The sequence below is a fragment of the Camelus bactrianus genome, chromosome 12 (assembly GCF_048773025.1).
Source record: "Camelus bactrianus isolate YW-2024 breed Bactrian camel chromosome 12, ASM4877302v1, whole genome shotgun sequence".
NCBI classification, from domain to species: domain Eukaryota; kingdom Metazoa; phylum Chordata; class Mammalia; order Artiodactyla; family Camelidae; genus Camelus; species Camelus bactrianus.
Genome location: NC_133550.1, coordinates 21,048,388 through 21,067,098, shown reverse-complemented (window position 1 = coordinate 21,067,098; position 18,711 = coordinate 21,048,388). Strand labels below are relative to the sequence as shown.

General features: G+C 36.9%; 1 protein-coding gene across 2 annotated transcripts in view; it reads right to left on the bottom strand.

The window, feature by feature from the left end:
• ADAMTS20 (ADAM metallopeptidase with thrombospondin type 1 motif 20) overlaps nucleotides 1–18,711 on the bottom strand; it is a 134,983-nt gene that overhangs the window by 103,200 nt on the left and 13,072 nt on the right. For both annotated transcript variants that reach the window (XM_074374995.1, XM_074374996.1), the window contains exon 3: nucleotides 12,757–12,919. In XM_074374995.1, the coding sequence (XP_074231096.1) occupies nucleotides 12,757–12,919 (163 nt within the window). The remainder of the gene's footprint in view (nucleotides 1–12,756; nucleotides 12,920–18,711) is intronic.

Genomic DNA, 18,711 nt, shown 5'->3' with positions numbered 1-18,711 from the left:
CCCAAATATCCATGATAGACAAATGCATAAGTGAAATGTGGTCTGTGTATAAAATGGATTATTCAGCCTTAAAAAAAAAAAAGGAAATTGGCATATGCTCTGACATGGATGAACCTTGGGGATATTATGCTAACTGAAATGAGCCAGCCACAAAAATATAACTCCTGTATGATTCCACTTACGAGGTACTGAAAATAGTCCAAAATCACAGAAACTACATTAAATGGTGGGTTACCAGGGCATGTCTATGTCTCATGCAATTAATAACTGATGGAGCTGAAAATGAAAATGAATAAAAGCAACGAAATAGTTCCTATCATAATAAAGGTAGTTTAAATTTGCCTACCAAAAAACAAAAGCTTTATAGAATTGGGTTAATAAAATCCAGCCATATGTTAACTAATAACTAATAACTAATAATCTAAGGGTCAAATCCCGGGGGTCTGGCTGCAGGGTCAGTGGTTTTAACCCCTAAAACATACTGCTCGACAATGAAGGTTAAAGGAAGAAAAGAAAGAAAACCGAACAACAAATACAATGTGATCAATACAGATCTCAAGAGTTTAATGTCTATAGCAAAGGAAATACTGATAAGAATATTCTACAGGACTCTGTCAAAATCATTGAATGACTTAAAGGAAATCTGATTTCATACTTCAACACACAACAGTATGAGTGAATCTTGTCACCATAAGTGACAAACGTGAAAAAAATTAAATACACCATACTTTTATGTAGCTTAAAAATGATATAAAAATATATACTTTAAGAAATACATATAGATGTATATAGATATACATCTATATAGAATGATGCCTTAGGTGAGGGGAGGCAGGTGGATGAAATAGAAGGGTGGGTGAGAGCAGAATTATGTGGCCATATACAGGTTGTGGTCCAAGTCCTATATTTCATAATGGTTCATATATCCATAACTTGTATTATATTATTCACAAGTTATTAGCAAATAGTAATTTACAAAACTAACTGCTGTTGAAACAGTATGACAGCTCTCAACCCTATCATACAGTATTGTTTTGGTAATGCTAAAGTTGCAAGACCAGAAAATGAAATATACAGTATGAATACTAGGGGGAAAGTTTTTTCACTATTGTTTTGATTCGATTTTGCAAGATGAACGGCTTTGGCAACTAAAAAAACTAAGATATTCAATATAAAACTTTTAAAACCAACAATCCTTAACACAGGAATAATTCAACGATGGAATGTTATGCAGCTGTGAAAAAAAGAATTAAGCCTATTTGTTTTGATCAGGAAGGATGTTTATGATATGTTTTCAAATAAAAAGTGTAAGTGGCAGAATAATACATATAGTCCAATCTCATTTTTGTAAAAATTAACTTTAAAAAATACACAGATATATATTCTTAAAAATTTATGTAATAAGCCAAAAAGACGTAGAAGCACATGCCTCAACCTTTAGCTGGCTGTATGGATAGGTGTGACTGAAAAACTCTTAAATTCTCTCTTTAACATCTCAGTGCCCTTTAAACAATTACAATGAATTGGCTTTACTGTTTTTTTTTTAATTACAGTATTGTTTTTAAAATCAGTATCTATAATTATTTTATAGGCTAAACATTTTATCTCATTACCTTTTTCTGATATTTATACTTAAGCGGTATAACAAATGATGATTAAGTGACCTTTCCAAATACCCTAAATAAATGGGCATTATTCAAAGATCATTTGCCAATTCAATTACATCATTTGTATACGATGCTAGTCTATGTTCCATTGATTCAAATGTTAAAACAATGTTTTGTCTCTTATTAATAACAAGTGTATTATAACCCAAAACTAATTTAGACTAAACCACCACATCACAAACATCATGCAACAATGATAATCTGCTTACTAGAACATAAAATACTTAAAATTATATCAGCAAATATAACCTTTAAAACAGCATAGTGTATTCTAGAACTCAAGGAAATTAAGTTAATAATCTATAAGAACATAAACTCCTAATAAGTTTGTCAAACAATAATAAAATTAGATATTCATAATTAGCCATCCAAAAGTTTGAATGCCATACTGGCACCTCATATTCAAAATACATAAAAATGAGTTAATTTTCTTTTCCTATTCCCAGTTTCCCTATTTCTGCTAATGTGAGCAATAACTTCCAAATACCATACTGACACTAAACTGTACACCACCACTGGGCTTGTCCTATCCTCCCTTCCCTATTTGTATCTGGTCACCAAGTTTTGACTCTTCTTCTTCAAAACGTTCCTTGTATTGCTCGTATTATCAACAATATTGTTGTCTCTAAACTCACTAGGGTCTTTCTCACCTTAGAGCAACATTACTGGAATCATGAATACAAAATAAGACACAAAGAGTCTCCTGAATGGTCCCACCATCTTCAACCTCTTCTCCCTGCAATTCATCCTTCATTTGTATCCAAAAAGATTCATTTTTAGGACCATCCCTTTTATCTCACCCTTAGTCAAGAAATTACCATAGATCCTCACTGCCCATAAGATGAAATCCAAGCCCCTCCCCTTCAGCCCACCACTAAGCACAGTCATCACGACCACCATCAAGTGATACACTCCCTGAAGACTGGGAGCACTACTGGGCAATGTGTTCTGCCCTTTGTATGTGCTCAATAAATGTTCGTGGAAAGAAGAGGAAAGGATCAGGAGGAAGAAAGTAAGGATGATAGAAAGTCTGGAGTGAGATGGGGAAAAAGGAAGACAGGAGGAGGGAGATGGATGAAAGGAACATATGAAGGAACAAGATAAAAGATTGATCAGACCAGAATTTCAGAGTAGGAGTGATACTAATTGTGATGTACAGTAGCAGCCATTCACAGACAGAGAGATTGCCTTTGACTTTCCTAGTATCCAGTACCATGTTCACTCCAGCCTGTGCTGAGGCTGAAATTGATACTCATGTTCTGTATCTGACCAGATGAGCAAACAAATGTTATACTTCTCCAATTTAAAAAATGTAGGCATGAAATCAAATGAAGCTTATTCTAGACCATCAACATTTCAAACTATTTGTTAAATACCAAATAGGACTCCCAGCTCCAAGAACTGAGTGTGCCTTGAGATAAAGGGTGATCACATCAGGTATATTGTGGAATCTAAATTATATTTTTTTCATGATTTAAACTATTTTTGGATCAATTATATGTCCTACGTTGTCACCCTACTGCATTTTCTTATTAATACTACTAGCAACACTAATGGCAAACATAATACTTGATGAGTGCTTACTATGTACCAGGTTCTTATACATTTCACATAAGTTACCTCATTACTAACAACTTTATAAGGTTAAGTGTTATGATTATCTTCACTTTATATATGAAAAAAAGTGAGCAACAAGAATGTCAAGTAAACTGCCCCTGGTAACAAGGCTTATAAATATAACTTTGGAACATATTTTTTTAACAGTAGTATTCCATAGCATAAAAACTTATAAAATCTATATAGTTCTCTAATTTGACAATATTTGAAATCTCAGCCACTATTATAGAATTATAGCATATAGCTTATAAAATATTTTACAGCACTTTATTTCAAAGAGGTTCACAAGTTAGTAATTAGAACTCTACCTACTAGTAATAAATGTGCAGAAGATTATGGACTTGCCTGTAGCCAGCTAAAAGTTGAAACATAAGAGAGTCATTACATCATTAGTCCTCACTGCATCCCTGAATCAGCTACTATTACTAACGGTGCACTTTTTAAAACAGAGACATGTGACACAGGTTACATAAAATTTCAACAGCCACCAGCTAAATAAGGAGCATAACAAAGAGATGAATTCATATTTCCTCAAAATCAATTATTACATCTGAATTCCACATCACATGACTCTTCTAAATGTCAGATGTGGGTAATACATGCAGAATGTTAAGAATTTAGTAACCAGGGTCATAATGGAAAACGCTGCCTCCTACAAAATTAAAAGAGGAACCAGCAAGTCATATTCATGAAAATATTGGATCTAGTCTTCCCTGCATGACAGAATCACAGAGTTGAGCCAAGCCCTACCTTGCAGACTTGAGACCCATCCGGTACCGTCCTTTTACTCTAGTGGCCCTGAGAGAAAAAAACTAAGAGGGTACTGGAAATCCCCAAATTACGCTCATTAATCCTGTACCCGGCAAGAAATTCAAGTCCCTTCTGCTTTGTGTGCTGACAAGGAAAAGGGCAACTGGTCAAGTATTACAAAGCAAATACTCTTTCTTCTTCTACATTCTCAAGAAGTCAAGTCATGGGGCTTGCTCTTAAAGATGTAGAAGACAATTTCCCTAGCAAGTGGAATCTAGGAATCTTGCATAGGTCGAGTTGAAAACAAGCACACATTCATTCATCAACTCAAAACCTTTAAGGTTTTTTTTTTAGTGGGAAGGAATATGCACCAGTTGTGCCTCTGTAATTTTGGCATCCCAACCTCTACATTTGATGGGTATAAAAGAGCAACAGGTGTTGCCTTGGCATTTTAGGAAATGCCTTTCCACATCTTCAAATCCTATCCCTTATCAGAAATTCTCAGCAAAATGAGACTAAGACAAACTAACCCACCGACACAAATGTCAGAAGAATTTAGATGGACAATTATACACGTAACAGTGTGATATTCCAAACTCTTGCTCCATTACTGCTTGAAAAGATGTTTGAAAATCTTATCAATGAGTTAAATTTATACCCTAGCAACTGAACATGTAAATGAAATGTAACATTCCATTCTTCAAAAAAAAAATCAGTTATTCAGAGTTCACACTGGACACTCTGTGTATCACATTGATAATTAGTGAGTGTATTTTGCAAGGCTGTGTGGCTACTGAAATTAGAACATAGCATAACACTATTAAAATGGATGACAGTACAGAATTCCACCACAATCTTCGCTTCCTATTTTCAGATAAGCCTTCATGGCGATCCACTCCCTAAACCATATCCACTTACTATTATTTAATAGTAGATAACTCCCTTTGTTTTTCAAACTTTGCATGTGTTGCTCCTAGAGCTAGATTCTCCATATCATCTGACAATCTGCCTCATGTGGAATCATTCCAGAACCGTCTTGAGGGAATTTTAAGTACTCAGCATTCTAAAATGCATCCCAAAGTGCAAAGTTAGTTCAAGGTATCATTTAAAAGCACTATGTCCTATTTGCTCTACCAACTCAAGTATTGGTATAATTCTATTTTTCCACACTATTACTAAGTGATTTGTTAAAATCTTAGCTGAGCATTTCCTATTATATGATTAACTATCATTTTTATCTTGATTATTTTTTGAAAATGAAGTTATAACATAAAAATCTAAAATGTAATCTAAGGTTAAACTTTAACTCATTTCCTTATTCCAATACTATTCTGGTCATTATAATTTATTTCTTAAATTATGTATCTACTCTTCCTGACTCTAAAATTCCTGAAACAGCTTTTGACTGAAAAAATAGAATTCTTATATGAAATAGTTTTCTAACCTTTAATATTAGGTTAAAAGATTTTTTTAATAAAGGTGTTTTCCAAAGTAAATATAACACTCAAAAACTTAGAGGTCTAATTAGAAGACAGTCATTAAATGAATTTAAAATGTTAATAATTAAACATTCTGTGTGATATCTTAATAGTATGGAATATTTAATATTTTTATTATGGAATCAGTTTTCATTCACACTGATTTGTCAGCTTTTATCAAGTCCACTATTTTTAGTTTTTGACAAAAATGAGAAAAAAAATCAAATTTTGAAATCATCGATAGATTGAACTCTTATTATCAAGCAGGTATTTTGTTAGTTTATTTTATGCTGCATCTCAGAATTTAACAAATCACCACTTTCTAAAAGAATGTTTTTGTCAGTCTTATGCCAGGAGGTAACTCTAACGCCCAGTACATCTGTGCACGTGCAAAAGAAGTCACGGACTACAGACTGACAGATCAGAGTGGGGAGGGGGGTTTCTTCTCTTCACTTTCCTGGTTCTCTTCCAGGAAGAAATGCCCGAGGAAGAAGCCTTTTTTGGGTAGGTCCAGAGGTCTGGATGTTCTCCACATGAAACAGTACGTCTGTTGCTGACCTGGAGATGGGCCCAACTCTCACACTGGCTGTAATGATCTTCACAAAGAGTGGAACGCAGGCTGGGACCAGCCAAGAACATGACCCGTCCTTGTGCAGGATTCCCCTACGCTTGTACTCAGTGTGAGTGCAGCCCAGTCTCATGTCTCAATGTCTTTAAGCAGGACTGCTTTTGAATGTTGCAATTTTGAATCAGATTTTAATTGCAAATCAGTAGAATCCTGCATCCTCTTCATGAGGAAAGCACCAAGTGACTAAACAGTAGAGAGCCAAATATTCAAATTTACTTCACTAAGGATCTGCAGTTAAGTTACAGGTTTGGCAGACCAGAAGAAAACTGTAAAATGAGCTATCTGGATAATTAGTGAAGTAATACTTTAGGGATGTAGACAGAAAACTTTACATTTATTGCTCTCCACAAATCTATTGAGTTATTTACTTCTCTCCTTTACTTGCTGAGTAAATCCAAAAGAATATCAAGTGAATAAAGCAAAATGATTATACAGCTTATATTCCATGGACCATCATTTTAATCATTCTTTTCAATAGGCCCTTATCCTCCTTGCTCTTTTCTATGAAATAAGGGAAAAATTACAAACCAAATTCATTCATGAACATAGATGTAGAAACTAAAAAAAGAAATATTACCAGACCTTGTCTGGTAAGAAGCCAAGTAGACTTGCCATTTAAGAATCAAATAAATAAACAAAGGAGGAAAATATAATCACCTTGGTGCATGCATAAGTAAATGTTTTGATAAAATTCAATACACATGCATAATAAAAAGGACTTAATAAAGTAGGAATTTAGGGGAACTTTCTTAATCATATAAAAATCGATTTTTCTTCCTAAGAAAAACCCACAACAGACACTGTACATATCAGAAAAGGTTGAAAACTTTTCCTTCTAAAATTGGTGATGAGGCAAGGATTTTTATTACTGCCATTTCCATTCAACATTGTTCTAGAAATCCTAGCCAATGTAATAAGGCAAGAAAAGAAAAAAAAATTGAAAGATTAGAAAGGAAGAAATAAAATCATTTTATATGACTGTCCATAGACAATATCAAAAAGTGAACAGATAAACTATTAGAATATATGAATACACTTGCTAAGTATAAGGTTAATATAAAAAATTGCCTGCATTTTTATGTACAATAATTAGACGAAATTTTTAAAATTATACCATTTATAATAGTGTCAAAACTGGTTGACAAATGCACAAGATCTCTACAAAGAAACTTCTAAAATATTAAATGTGAAATTAAGCAAGAATATACGGATGTGCCATACTGATGGACTGGAAGACAATATTAGAAAGATGTCACAGCTCCAAACATCTATTGATCCAATTAAATCCAATCAAAATCCTTTTTTTTCCTTTTGTGGAAATTATCTAAAATATATGTACATAAATGCAAAGGGTCAAGGATAACCAAAACAATTTTGAATAAAATCAAGGGCTTATTTTACCACATCTCAAGACTTATAATAGAGCAATAACATTTTAAAGACAATTTTTAGCTATATTTTTTGGTGTTGGCATAATGATGGATAAATAGACCAATGGAAGAACAAATAATATCCAAAACAGATCCACATATATCCTTTTCAGAATAAATGTTATGCTAAATATTTTTAAATTCCTATGAAATATCTCAATTAACTTTTACACAAAATAAACTTATTGGCACTGCTTTTGAAAGTTTTATTGAGCCCACTACTTCTGGATTTTGAAAAAGTAACAAATCAAAGTTTGAAATTGGTAGATTGAGCCTCTGTATCTGTGAAGTAGCTAAGATAGAAACCCCTAAACTTGACTTACATGGGAAACAGATCAAATTCATTAGCCATGCACCACCTACTCTAGATCCATGGAGGTTAAGTTCTCAAAGTCATTAAGAGAGCCAGAAGTAAACTCTGCTCCCTGACGCCCAGATTACTAGGTAAACTATGGCCTCTGCTGACACTGAAGACATCTGGGTTCCCCAAACACAGGCTGATGAATTATCTTAAAGGGAATAATCTGTGTATAAACATAATAATTTTATTAAGAAAACAGTTCTCATGTTTTTCACAGAAATATCCAAATTGATGATTCACACACCAAGAAAAGCTTTATCACATCATCAAAATTGAGGGGACTTTAAGGAAATCATCCTTAATTGATGCCCTACGTACACTTTACTTGTTTGACACTTGGAAGTCCTTTGTTGACAAGACAGCTGCTTTCTTGGACTCAGTCCTTCTGCCTTCAGTCTCTTTTCTCAGTCAAATCCAAAATCATCTTTAAAAATAACACTGACAGCTGAGTAACACAGCATAGGATGTCTCTGCTTTAACCTTTCTGCATTTGCCCAGTGCCTAGAGGATAGCCGACAAAATCCTCAGAGCCCTTTCCTGTCTGCCTGTGTGTCTTCACAGCTTCATCTGCCCCCACCTCCCACAGTCTTCTCCACACCCATCGGGACACTGAAGGTACAAATAGTACTCTCTCTTCTCTATAGGCAGGTTCCAACCCACTGTTACAGATTCTGTAATTGATGATTTGGTATTAATCACAGGACCCAACTAACTGCCAAAGCTGTTTACCCATCCCTGCTACAGTCCAGCCTTCAAGGAGAACACTGAAATCACACTGCAAACCTTCCAACCACACACCCCAAGATCTGTTTCACTTCCTGCCTAACTGGAGACACCCCCATGTAACAACTTCTCACTGCTGTAGAAATAAAGCCTTTGCCCAACCTGGGCGCTTCTCCATGTGGCCCAGGTGGCAGGTCCCCTTCTCTTGGGGACTGTATGTAACAAATTCTTCTTTCAAAAGTAAGGTGGTCTCCAAGTCTCTCCCTTGACCATACTTACATAAAACAGATCAATCCATGGATGTTTTAATACAAGCCCATCCTCTTTTTCTTTTTCTTAGAAAATATCTACAAATCCTTCTTCACACAATGTAGATTAAATGGTTTAAATGTCACCTCCTCAGTGGAACCAGGCCAGTTTTTGCCGCTGAGCCCGTCAACTGCACGCCATATTGCTCCTGACACAGGGTGGGCAGCCTTGGTTCAGTTTTGTAATTTTCCTGATTTTTTTTATTGTTGTTCTTTTACACCCACTGGGCTTTGAGAACTTAACTGACAAGAGACTCAAGTCTTACCCAGTTCTACCTTTATACATATTAGGAGCTGAAAGACTATAGGAATGAACAAGTTTAGGAAAAATTAGGAAAAGCACAGAAATTTAAAAGCTGGCCAGCATCATCTAAAATCTGCTGAAGAACATTTCACTTTGCTCACATCAAACCCTCTGTTTCACTGCTCCACAGATGCTCCAAGCTCCCACCCCATGGCACTGAGAAGGGAGGGACAGAGGGGCAATGGGAGAACGGGATGGAGGCTCACCAGGCCCCCAGGGGACATAGACCTGGTCTGATCCTCCTTGGAGGATAAGCAATGGCAGAGCCACACGTAACGGAATCCAGAGGTGTCTTCATTCCTGCCCATCTTTTCAAGGCTTATTGTCCTCTTGGGTTTTAATTTTGGGAGCGTGAGGTGGCAATATGTGTGGGCTGTTTGTTCACTTCATGGGTTTTATGAGCATGTTTTGCTATTTCCACTGGACTTTACTTAGAATATGTCCAACATCTACCTGGGAACCTGGCATCCACAGTGGCTGGGTTTGTAGGACCTCAAGGCACATGGTGAAATCTGGCCTTACAACTTAATCTAATTCATCAAGGCTGAAGTCACTATGAATTGCAATGGTTTAGGGTCACGATGAATTAAAATCAATAGAAATATGGGGGAAAATGACTTTTCCTTTTCCAGTAGAGCCTTTTGGTTCATGTGCTAAATCTTTAGGCCCACCTATTTGAAGAATTCTCCTGATTGAAGGTTCACCTTCAAAACAGATAAGATCCTGCAAGTATTTCTAAACAGCAATGTGTGAACTGGAGAAGGAGGAAAAAAAAAACCTTTGATAACATTTTACTAATTACATTTACAACTCTCCATTTTTACTAACAAGATGAGGATTAGCAGCTAATTATTTAGGCCATTAATTGATTGCCTTTTTTAGTGATTAAAATATGTATGTTAATTGTACCTAGAAATGTAGGGAATTTAAGAATTGAAAAGAGTGATATTACTTTTAACATTTTAGTAGATAAACTTTGTGAAAAAATAGATCATAATTAAAAGAAAACTAAGTCCTATAGCTTTCCATTTGCTTTTTATTTGTAGTTTTAATAATACAAATGATTTAGTATAAGTATTTTGGGTTTTGTTTTTCTCCTTTTTTAAACAGAAGGGCCTGGTGTTTCTTGAACCATTCTCTTTCTGATAATGAACACTGATTGTGAATGCCAAACCCTGCATATCATTATCTGAAACATTTATGCATTCAGAGTGTCTACTTGGTGGCTTTCTTCTTAAGAAGCTAAACAACTCATTAAACGAGCTGCTCCTGAGTGGGAGATCAGAACAGGCCTCGGCTGCCTTCTGTAGAGTTCCATTGTGGAGCTGCACCCATTTGTGTTTTCTTTGAAGCCATAAAAATGAAACCCTTATGCTCATATTAAAAGCATAAGAAAGGCATCTATTATGTCAATAGATTTAAAACACGGCCTTAGACACAGTGAGAACCACTCCAAAATGGCACTCTTATAATAGCAAAGGTTAAGAAGTGCGTTCCCAGGGAAAGCCTTCAAAGGCCTCACATCATTATATCCCAAAACAGATGGCATGGCCGTGGTCGGAACGAGAGTTTATGGACACCTACAATCGCAAATAAATCTTTTCTAGTCCCACTCTTTTGTCTAGGTTTTGTACTTTGATGATAACTGCAGGTGCTTTTCTTCATTCTGCATCGAGTGACATGAAGTGATATGGTGAAGATTCATGCACAGATGTGGACACAACTCTTAATACGACTTCCATGCCACATAAAACTATTTTACCAGCAACAGACTTACACTTCATAGAAATCAGTAATTCCTGGATTCTAATCTATGATAAATCCTCAGGAGTCTGAATTTTATAGGAAAAAATGAGGAAACATACCTCTCTCACATATTGCTGGAAGTACACATTGATAAAAACCACCTTGCAAAACAATGTGGAATTCTCTAGTATCTGTGTGTATACTCTGGAGAATCTCAAACACAGGAGATGAGGACAAGAATTTTCACAGCCTTGTTGCTTATAATAGTGAAAAACTGCAAATATCCAAAAGCTCATGAACGGGAACGTGGCTATGTGAGTGGTGACATTCTCAGCAATGAAAATGAACTGCTTCCATATGTACCAGCATAGACAAACCTCAGAAGTAATGCTGGGCAAAAAAGTCCCAGAGGACTATCTGCAGTATGTTTCCTTTATATAAATTTAAAATTATTCAAAATTAAGCATCGTGACGGTTGTCTAAAATTCTGCTCAGAACCTAAATGCTTATTGACAAGTGAATGGATAGAGAAGACATGTGTGTGTGTAGATAGATAGATAGATAGATAGATAGATAGATAGATAGATAGACATAGAGATAGATACACAGTGGAATATTACTCAGTCATAAAAAGGAATGAAATAATGCCATTTGCAGCAACATGGATGCACCTAGAGATTATCATATTAAATGAAATGTCAGACAAAGAAAGACAAATATCATATGATACTACTTATATGTAGAATCTAAAAAAATAATAATACAAATGAACTTATTTATAAACCAGAAATAGACTCACAGACATAGAAAACAAACTATGATTACCAAAGAGGAAGGGGAGGGGAGGTATGAATTAGGAGTTTGGGATTAGCAGATGCAAATTACTCTATACACAAAATAGATAAACAACAAGGTCCTACTGTATAGCACAGAGAATTATATTCAATATCTTATAACAACCTATAATGGAAAAGAATTTGAAAAAGAATAAATATATATATGTATAATTGAACACTTCGTTGTATAATTGAACATTTTGTTGTACACTTGAAAACTGACATGCATTATAAATCAACTATACTTCAATTTAAAAATTATAAATAAATAAATAAAAATTAAATTAAAAACTTAAAAACAAATAAATAAATGTTTTCGGGGAGATGCTTTAAGACTATGCAAATATCCTGATTCTTTTCAAACCCACTATTTAAGATTCCATCAGGAAAAAAAAAGAAATAAAAAAGTTTAAAAAATAAAATTCTGCTTAGAAAAGTCATACTACTTTGACTAACAGGTTGGAGTAAAACTTTTCCGATTTTTTGCTACAAATCTCATATACAGTGGACACTGGATTAACACAGGTTATTGCACGGATCTACTTACACGTGAATTTTTTTCACTAAATTCGTACTACATTAGTACAGGATCTGTGGTTGGTTGAATCCATGGATGTGGAACTGTGTATAAGGGGGACCAACTGTAAAGTTAAATGTGGATTTTCCATTGTGTTGCGAGGTGGTCAGTACCTCCAACTCCCACGCTGTTCAAGGGTCAATCCTACTGAACACTTTTTTGGATTTAGATTTAGTCTACAAAAAAATTTCCTACAGATAATTTCTAATGGATCCTTCCAGGTCAAGAAAATTTGTTTAAAATATCATACATGTCAATATTTAAGGAAAACAAAAATTTTAACCTAAAAAAAGATTTTAGAGGTATCCTAATTTTACCATAAAGAGTTTACCTGAAACTTCACAAGGTTTGTGAGACTGCAGAAAAAAGTTTCTCTTGAATTCCTGTCTGTAGATAAGATGTGGCTTGTTATGATCATCTTCAAGTTCACTCCCATCTGCCTTTACTATAGGTTCTAAGAAATATTCGCCATCATGTGCTTTAAATGTTCCCATCTGGAAATAAAGAAAACAAAAACTCAGTTTCTCCCATCACTAAGTGGAGTAAGCAGGCTGAGCACTCGGCCAGGGGTTCGTTCACTAAAGGTCATCAAAAGAACATGACCTTTCCCTTCCTGGCTTGCTACTCCCCCTTGTGTAGAAAGTCACGGAGACTGGCTAGGATTCCAGTCAACAGAGCTGAAATGACAGGTGTTCTGGGTATAAAGAATGGCATTGGCAACGGCACCAAAATGGCCAAAAGCCTAGCACATTCTGGAACTAAGAAAGCCTGTTGCCTTAGTCTGTTTAAGGTAATAGTGTGAGACAAGACTTCAAAGGAAGGCTGGGGTCAGATAAAAGATCTTGAATGTGATGTTAGCAATTTAAAATTTGTAAGCAATGGTGAGCCATCGAAGAATTTTCACAAAGGCCTGTCTCCTGTATTCCAGAATCCAACATCCAACTTGCTTTTTGGCATCTCCACTTAGAGCAATAGTAGCACCCTCAACCTCAACATGTCCAATGCCAAACTTGACTTTCAGTGCAGACCTGCTATGTCTTCAGTGCTCCCCCTTTCAGTAAATGGCAACACTATTATTCAGATTGCTTAGGTCAAAAATCCTTAGAGAGAAATCAAGGGTGGCTCTCTCAAATGCCACATTCAATTCATCTGCAAATCCTGAAGGCTCAACCTTCAAGGTATAACTGAAATCCAACCCCTTCTCCTGAACTGTACCACTGCGGCCATGATGGAAACTAACTCTCTCTCCTTCCTAAACTAAATCAATAGCCCTCTATAGTCAAGTCTCTACAGAGGAGTAACAGTAATTTTTCTTAAGTCTAGCGCTTGTTGCTCTCAAAACAAAAAACAAACAAAAACAAAAACAAAAGGTACTGTGACTTTTCACATCGCTCAATAAGTTCTAAACGACTGACAATGGTCTGCAATGCCCTGCGTGATCTGCCCACTTCCCACCACCCCGCCCCTCCCAGCACACAGACACCTGACAGTTCTGACTTCATCTTCCCCCATTCCACCTTGGCTCGTTCTAGAGAGCTCCCTTCCTGACATTGTCACTATTCTTCAAACATGACAAGTATTCTCCTGCCTCAGGACCTTTGCACTTACTGAACCTGCCTCAAGCACTTGTCCCTGCTAGCTCTGTCTGTCACTTGTTTCAGGTCTCTGCTCATTCACGACCCTGTATAATAGATGTTACCCAGCCTCCCATCTCTATCCCCACTATGCAGTTTCATTTTTCTCCATAACACTTATCACTACCTGATAGATTTTTATTTATATTCGTTACTTGTCTGATACTATCCACTAAAATATAAGTCCATGAGAGCAGAGCTTTCCCTGCACTCTCTTCTGCCACATACCAGACATTGGATAGCATACATTAAATGAATGAATAAGACTGTAAGCTATGGAATTTAATCTACTGACACTGTGTGTTAAAATATGAGCAGATCTGCTTGTAGAAAACAGAGGCTATAGCCCAGAAGAGAGGTAACAAAACATGAATTACAGTGACAGTGATGGTACAGTAGTTGGAAGAGAAAGATTACGAGATGCCAATGCCTGAGAAGGGGAGAAGCAGACAGTGAGAGGGAGAATTTACAATAAAGATCATCTTCTGGGGAAATAAGATTTACTAAACTGACTCCAGAAATGTTAAAAACCCAAACAGAGCCGTTTTCTACCAAACAACAGAAAAAGATGTCAGCGTTCCATCACAAAAACTCCCGGCCTTGATGATCTCACAGAGGAATTCCAGCAAACCATGAAAGGGCAGATAATTCCACTGTTATTTGAACTGTTCTAAAATATTTTTTTTAAATCCAAGTTATTTTTATGAAGCTAGTATAAACATACAGCAAAACCTGAGAAAGAGCTCACCAAAGCAAAACAACAATAAAAAATCAAATATAGGACAAGCTCACATACGAATATCAAGCTGAAAGCCCCAAATTGTATTAGCAAACAAAATTCAGCAAAGTGTGAAAACACACGATGAGGTGGAGTTTATCAGAAGATTGCTAAGTATGGCTCAGTATTGGGAACCCTAATTCACCACACTCACTTAAACAAATGGGGGGAAAAATCACATGTTCTTTTCCACAAACATTCTTGCTCTTAAATATCAATATAAATAGATGGATGCTCCCTCAATAAGATACACTCCATCCCAGCCCAGAGACACCACCACGCATAACAAAGATACATGCGAGGCACAAGGATGCCCAGTATCACCTGTCCTAGACAAAAGAATCAGGTAAAAGGTTAGAGACAAAAAATTGGAAGGAGGAGTTAAAACTGTCATCTTCACAGGTGCTATCAGCATATACCTTAACAAATAAGAACTGAGAAAACACTATAAAAACTAAGTGAGCTCCGTGAGCAAAGACACAGGCTTCAACTGTTTGCATATGTATGAAAAAAAATTAGAAGCTATGGAAGAAACGATCTGCTTTACAAATAAAAAGGTTAAATACTAAGGATGAAAACCGATCTGTAAGACCCCTGTAAAATGGCAAAGCCCTCCTAGGGAACCTTGAAAGAGAATTAAACAAGTGAAACCACTGGCCATGTACCTGAATATAACAAGATTCCAATTTTTAAAAACACCAACAGGTTTTTTTAACATGTTAAGTTGTTTCTAAAGTACATGTGGAAAAATAAAAATAGCCCAGACAATAATAAGGAAACAATGAGGTGGGATTAGGGCTACAAGATATTAAAATGTTACACAGCCACATTAGTGAGGTACTCCAGCTCCAGCACAATGAAGCGGTCAATGGACCAGTGACCCAAACAGAAAGGTGAGCAAGAAACCCTAAATCAGTGGACTTAATATCATTAGTACATAGATTGCATCTCGAACCCGTGAGGAAAGAAAATATTTATTTAATAGTATTGCAGCATGGGGGCAGACACCTGGACAAGATAATTTTGCTGCATCTCACCCAGGATAAATTCCCAAGGATCAATGATGCAGACTTTTGAAGTAAAACCACAACAGCACTAGAAGACGATATGAGAGAATTTTTTCACAGCTTTGGAATAGGGAAGGTCATTCTAACCACGACTCAGAAGCCCATTTTAAAAAAAGTTAAACGTCACCCAGGAAGAACAGCAATTAATACTAAATTGAGAAGCCGTTTTCACTCATGAGATTGGCAAAGATCTAAAAGTTCTATAACATACTTCAAATGTGTGCCTGTGGGAAAACAGGCACTCTCCTCCACCGCTGTTGAAAATGCAAACTACTGCACCCACAAGACAAAGGAAGTTCGGGGTATTTACTGCAGTTACAAACGTGTCTGCCCTTTGAGACAGCAATTCCCATTCTGAAAATCTCCCCTACAGACACCATACATTTCCACACAGGTGAGATAACACAATAATTATTAGTATTACAGTTATTAACTATAGCACTATTTTGAATAGCAAAGTATTGGAACCAATTCAACAGTCCATTGATAGAGAATATTTACGTAAACTATGGTACAGCCATCCAATGGAATGCCTTGTGGTTATAGACAAAAAAGAATAAACAGTCTACGCAATGATATGGAAAGACCTCCAATACAATTATGAGGCCAAGATATAAAACTGTAAAGCAGGATGCATCGGGTTCTACCATTTGTGTAAAGGAAGGAAAAAACCAAATATCTCTATTGGCCTAGTTGCTACTAAAGAAACTCTAGAAGGACTCATCAGAAACCCTTCAATGGAAAATATAAGCGGAGGTGGAGAAAGTAAGCGGCTTCAGGATGGACCAGGCACCACATCCTGCTCACCCCAGGTCCTTCATACACGCTGTTCCCCTTGACTGAAACATCCTCAGTTCCCACCTTCACCTCGTTCTCCTGCCTCATCCCTCTCTGCTCCGCTGGTTCCATCTCATCCAAATCTCAGCTTAAAATAGCAACCACCCAGAAAGCTTTTCCTGACCAGCTAGCTAGTTAACCACATCCCCACCCCTAATCTGAAAATATATTACTTCTTGAGAGTATTTTACTGTTTGATGTCTCCAGAGCATTAATTATATGTTGTGTTTATACAGGCAGAGACCTATATAAATAGGCAGAGACCTAGCCGTGAATCTGCATTGCCTAGCACAGTACCTATCACACAGCAGGCATGGTACACAGGAAATATCTGTTAAACCAAGAAAGCAATTGTTTCCCACCCTTTGTAAACTCAGCTTATGTTGAGCAGAGACAGGACACATCTGGACACACAGACTGGAGCTAGAACACGGGGACCCTGGGATGCAGGGATGTTGTAATCCGCCGGCAAGGAAGAAACTGCACCTTTATTACCACTAATCTGTAACTGAAATGTATAGAGTTCTCTTCAACTGTGAATGTAGGCAGCAAATCCCCGTGACGTTACCAGTGGAGAGCAGATACTTTCATCACATGAGGATGTTTGAGATCTCAGAATATTGTCTGTGCCCAACAGTATTAAGACCGTTCTTAGATCTGCCATGAAATCTTATTTAATGTGTTAATAGGTAAAAAGTTACACAGCTATTTTTAATATCTTGATAACTATTTCAAGATAATCAGTTTATTTGGTATTTTATCTTAGGCACTTGAAAACATTCTGAGCAGGGTTCTGTTGGTGAATTATTAACAGGTACGAAGAGAAGTGGAAGGAGGAAAAGGAGTCAAAGCATTAACTTCAGAAGATTAAATAATACCTTTGTGCAGGTGCTGAGACAGCCAGCGATGCTTTAGCCAGCAAGGGACAAAACAAAAAGAACTTGCACCTGCTGGCTGTCAAGAGAGTGGGAAGAACCCTTCAAATAGTCAGTGTTCATAGATAGATCTCTTTCTCTAGTCTGATGAGGCTACGTCAACCAGGGTAGGCGTTTGTCATAATAGTAATAGCTAACGCCAAGAGATACAGCAGACATCGTTCATACACATTTATAATTCACTTTGACCTAATAATTCTGAGGTAAGTAATTATTATCCCCACTTTACAGGCAAGACAAATGAGGCACAGAGAGGTAAAGCACCTTGTCCAAGTCTTACGTCCAGCAAGTGACAGGACCAAGATGGGAACCCAGCTATCCTGACTCCACAACTCGTGCCGTAACCTGGTGAATTGTGCCAGCGATCACATACCGATTTTGATAAATCCGACAAAACAGTGGACAAATGTTTAATGAACACGTATACTGTGTGCCAGGCACAGCTCTAGGGGCTGGCGATACAGAGGGGAATGTGACAAAATCCCTGCCTTCAAAGGATTCATACTTATGTGGGAAAAGACAGATGAGAAAGATACAATATGCCTGGTGGTAATCAAGTGCAATAAAGAAAATAGAACAAGGCGGGGAGACGGAGAATCCCAGAGGATGGGGTGAGGAGGCACTCCGGGCTGAGACTAGAATCATGAGGACGTAGCCACGGAAAACTCTGGGAGAACCTTGCAAACAGAAGGAGCAGCGAATGAAAGGCCCAGCGATGGGGGAAAGCTTGGCAGGTTCACATGACAGAGAACGGTGAGGCTGCAGCTGGGCCCACAGAGGACACAGGCAGGGGCTGGCTGCACTCAGTAGCCCTGACACTGAAAAGCACTCATCTCGCCTCCAAACACACAGATACATGTTTCTCTACACGTAAAACGGGGCAGTTTTCCACAGAGAAAAGCCTATTTCTGTGCAGAACCAATTCAGTAATGAATTGCTGAATTATGCCTGCTATGATCGGCGCAGTTTTAGTGAATGAGGCTTCATTTCCATTTCTTAATTATAATTATCTTTAAATAGAGTTATTAGAGTTAT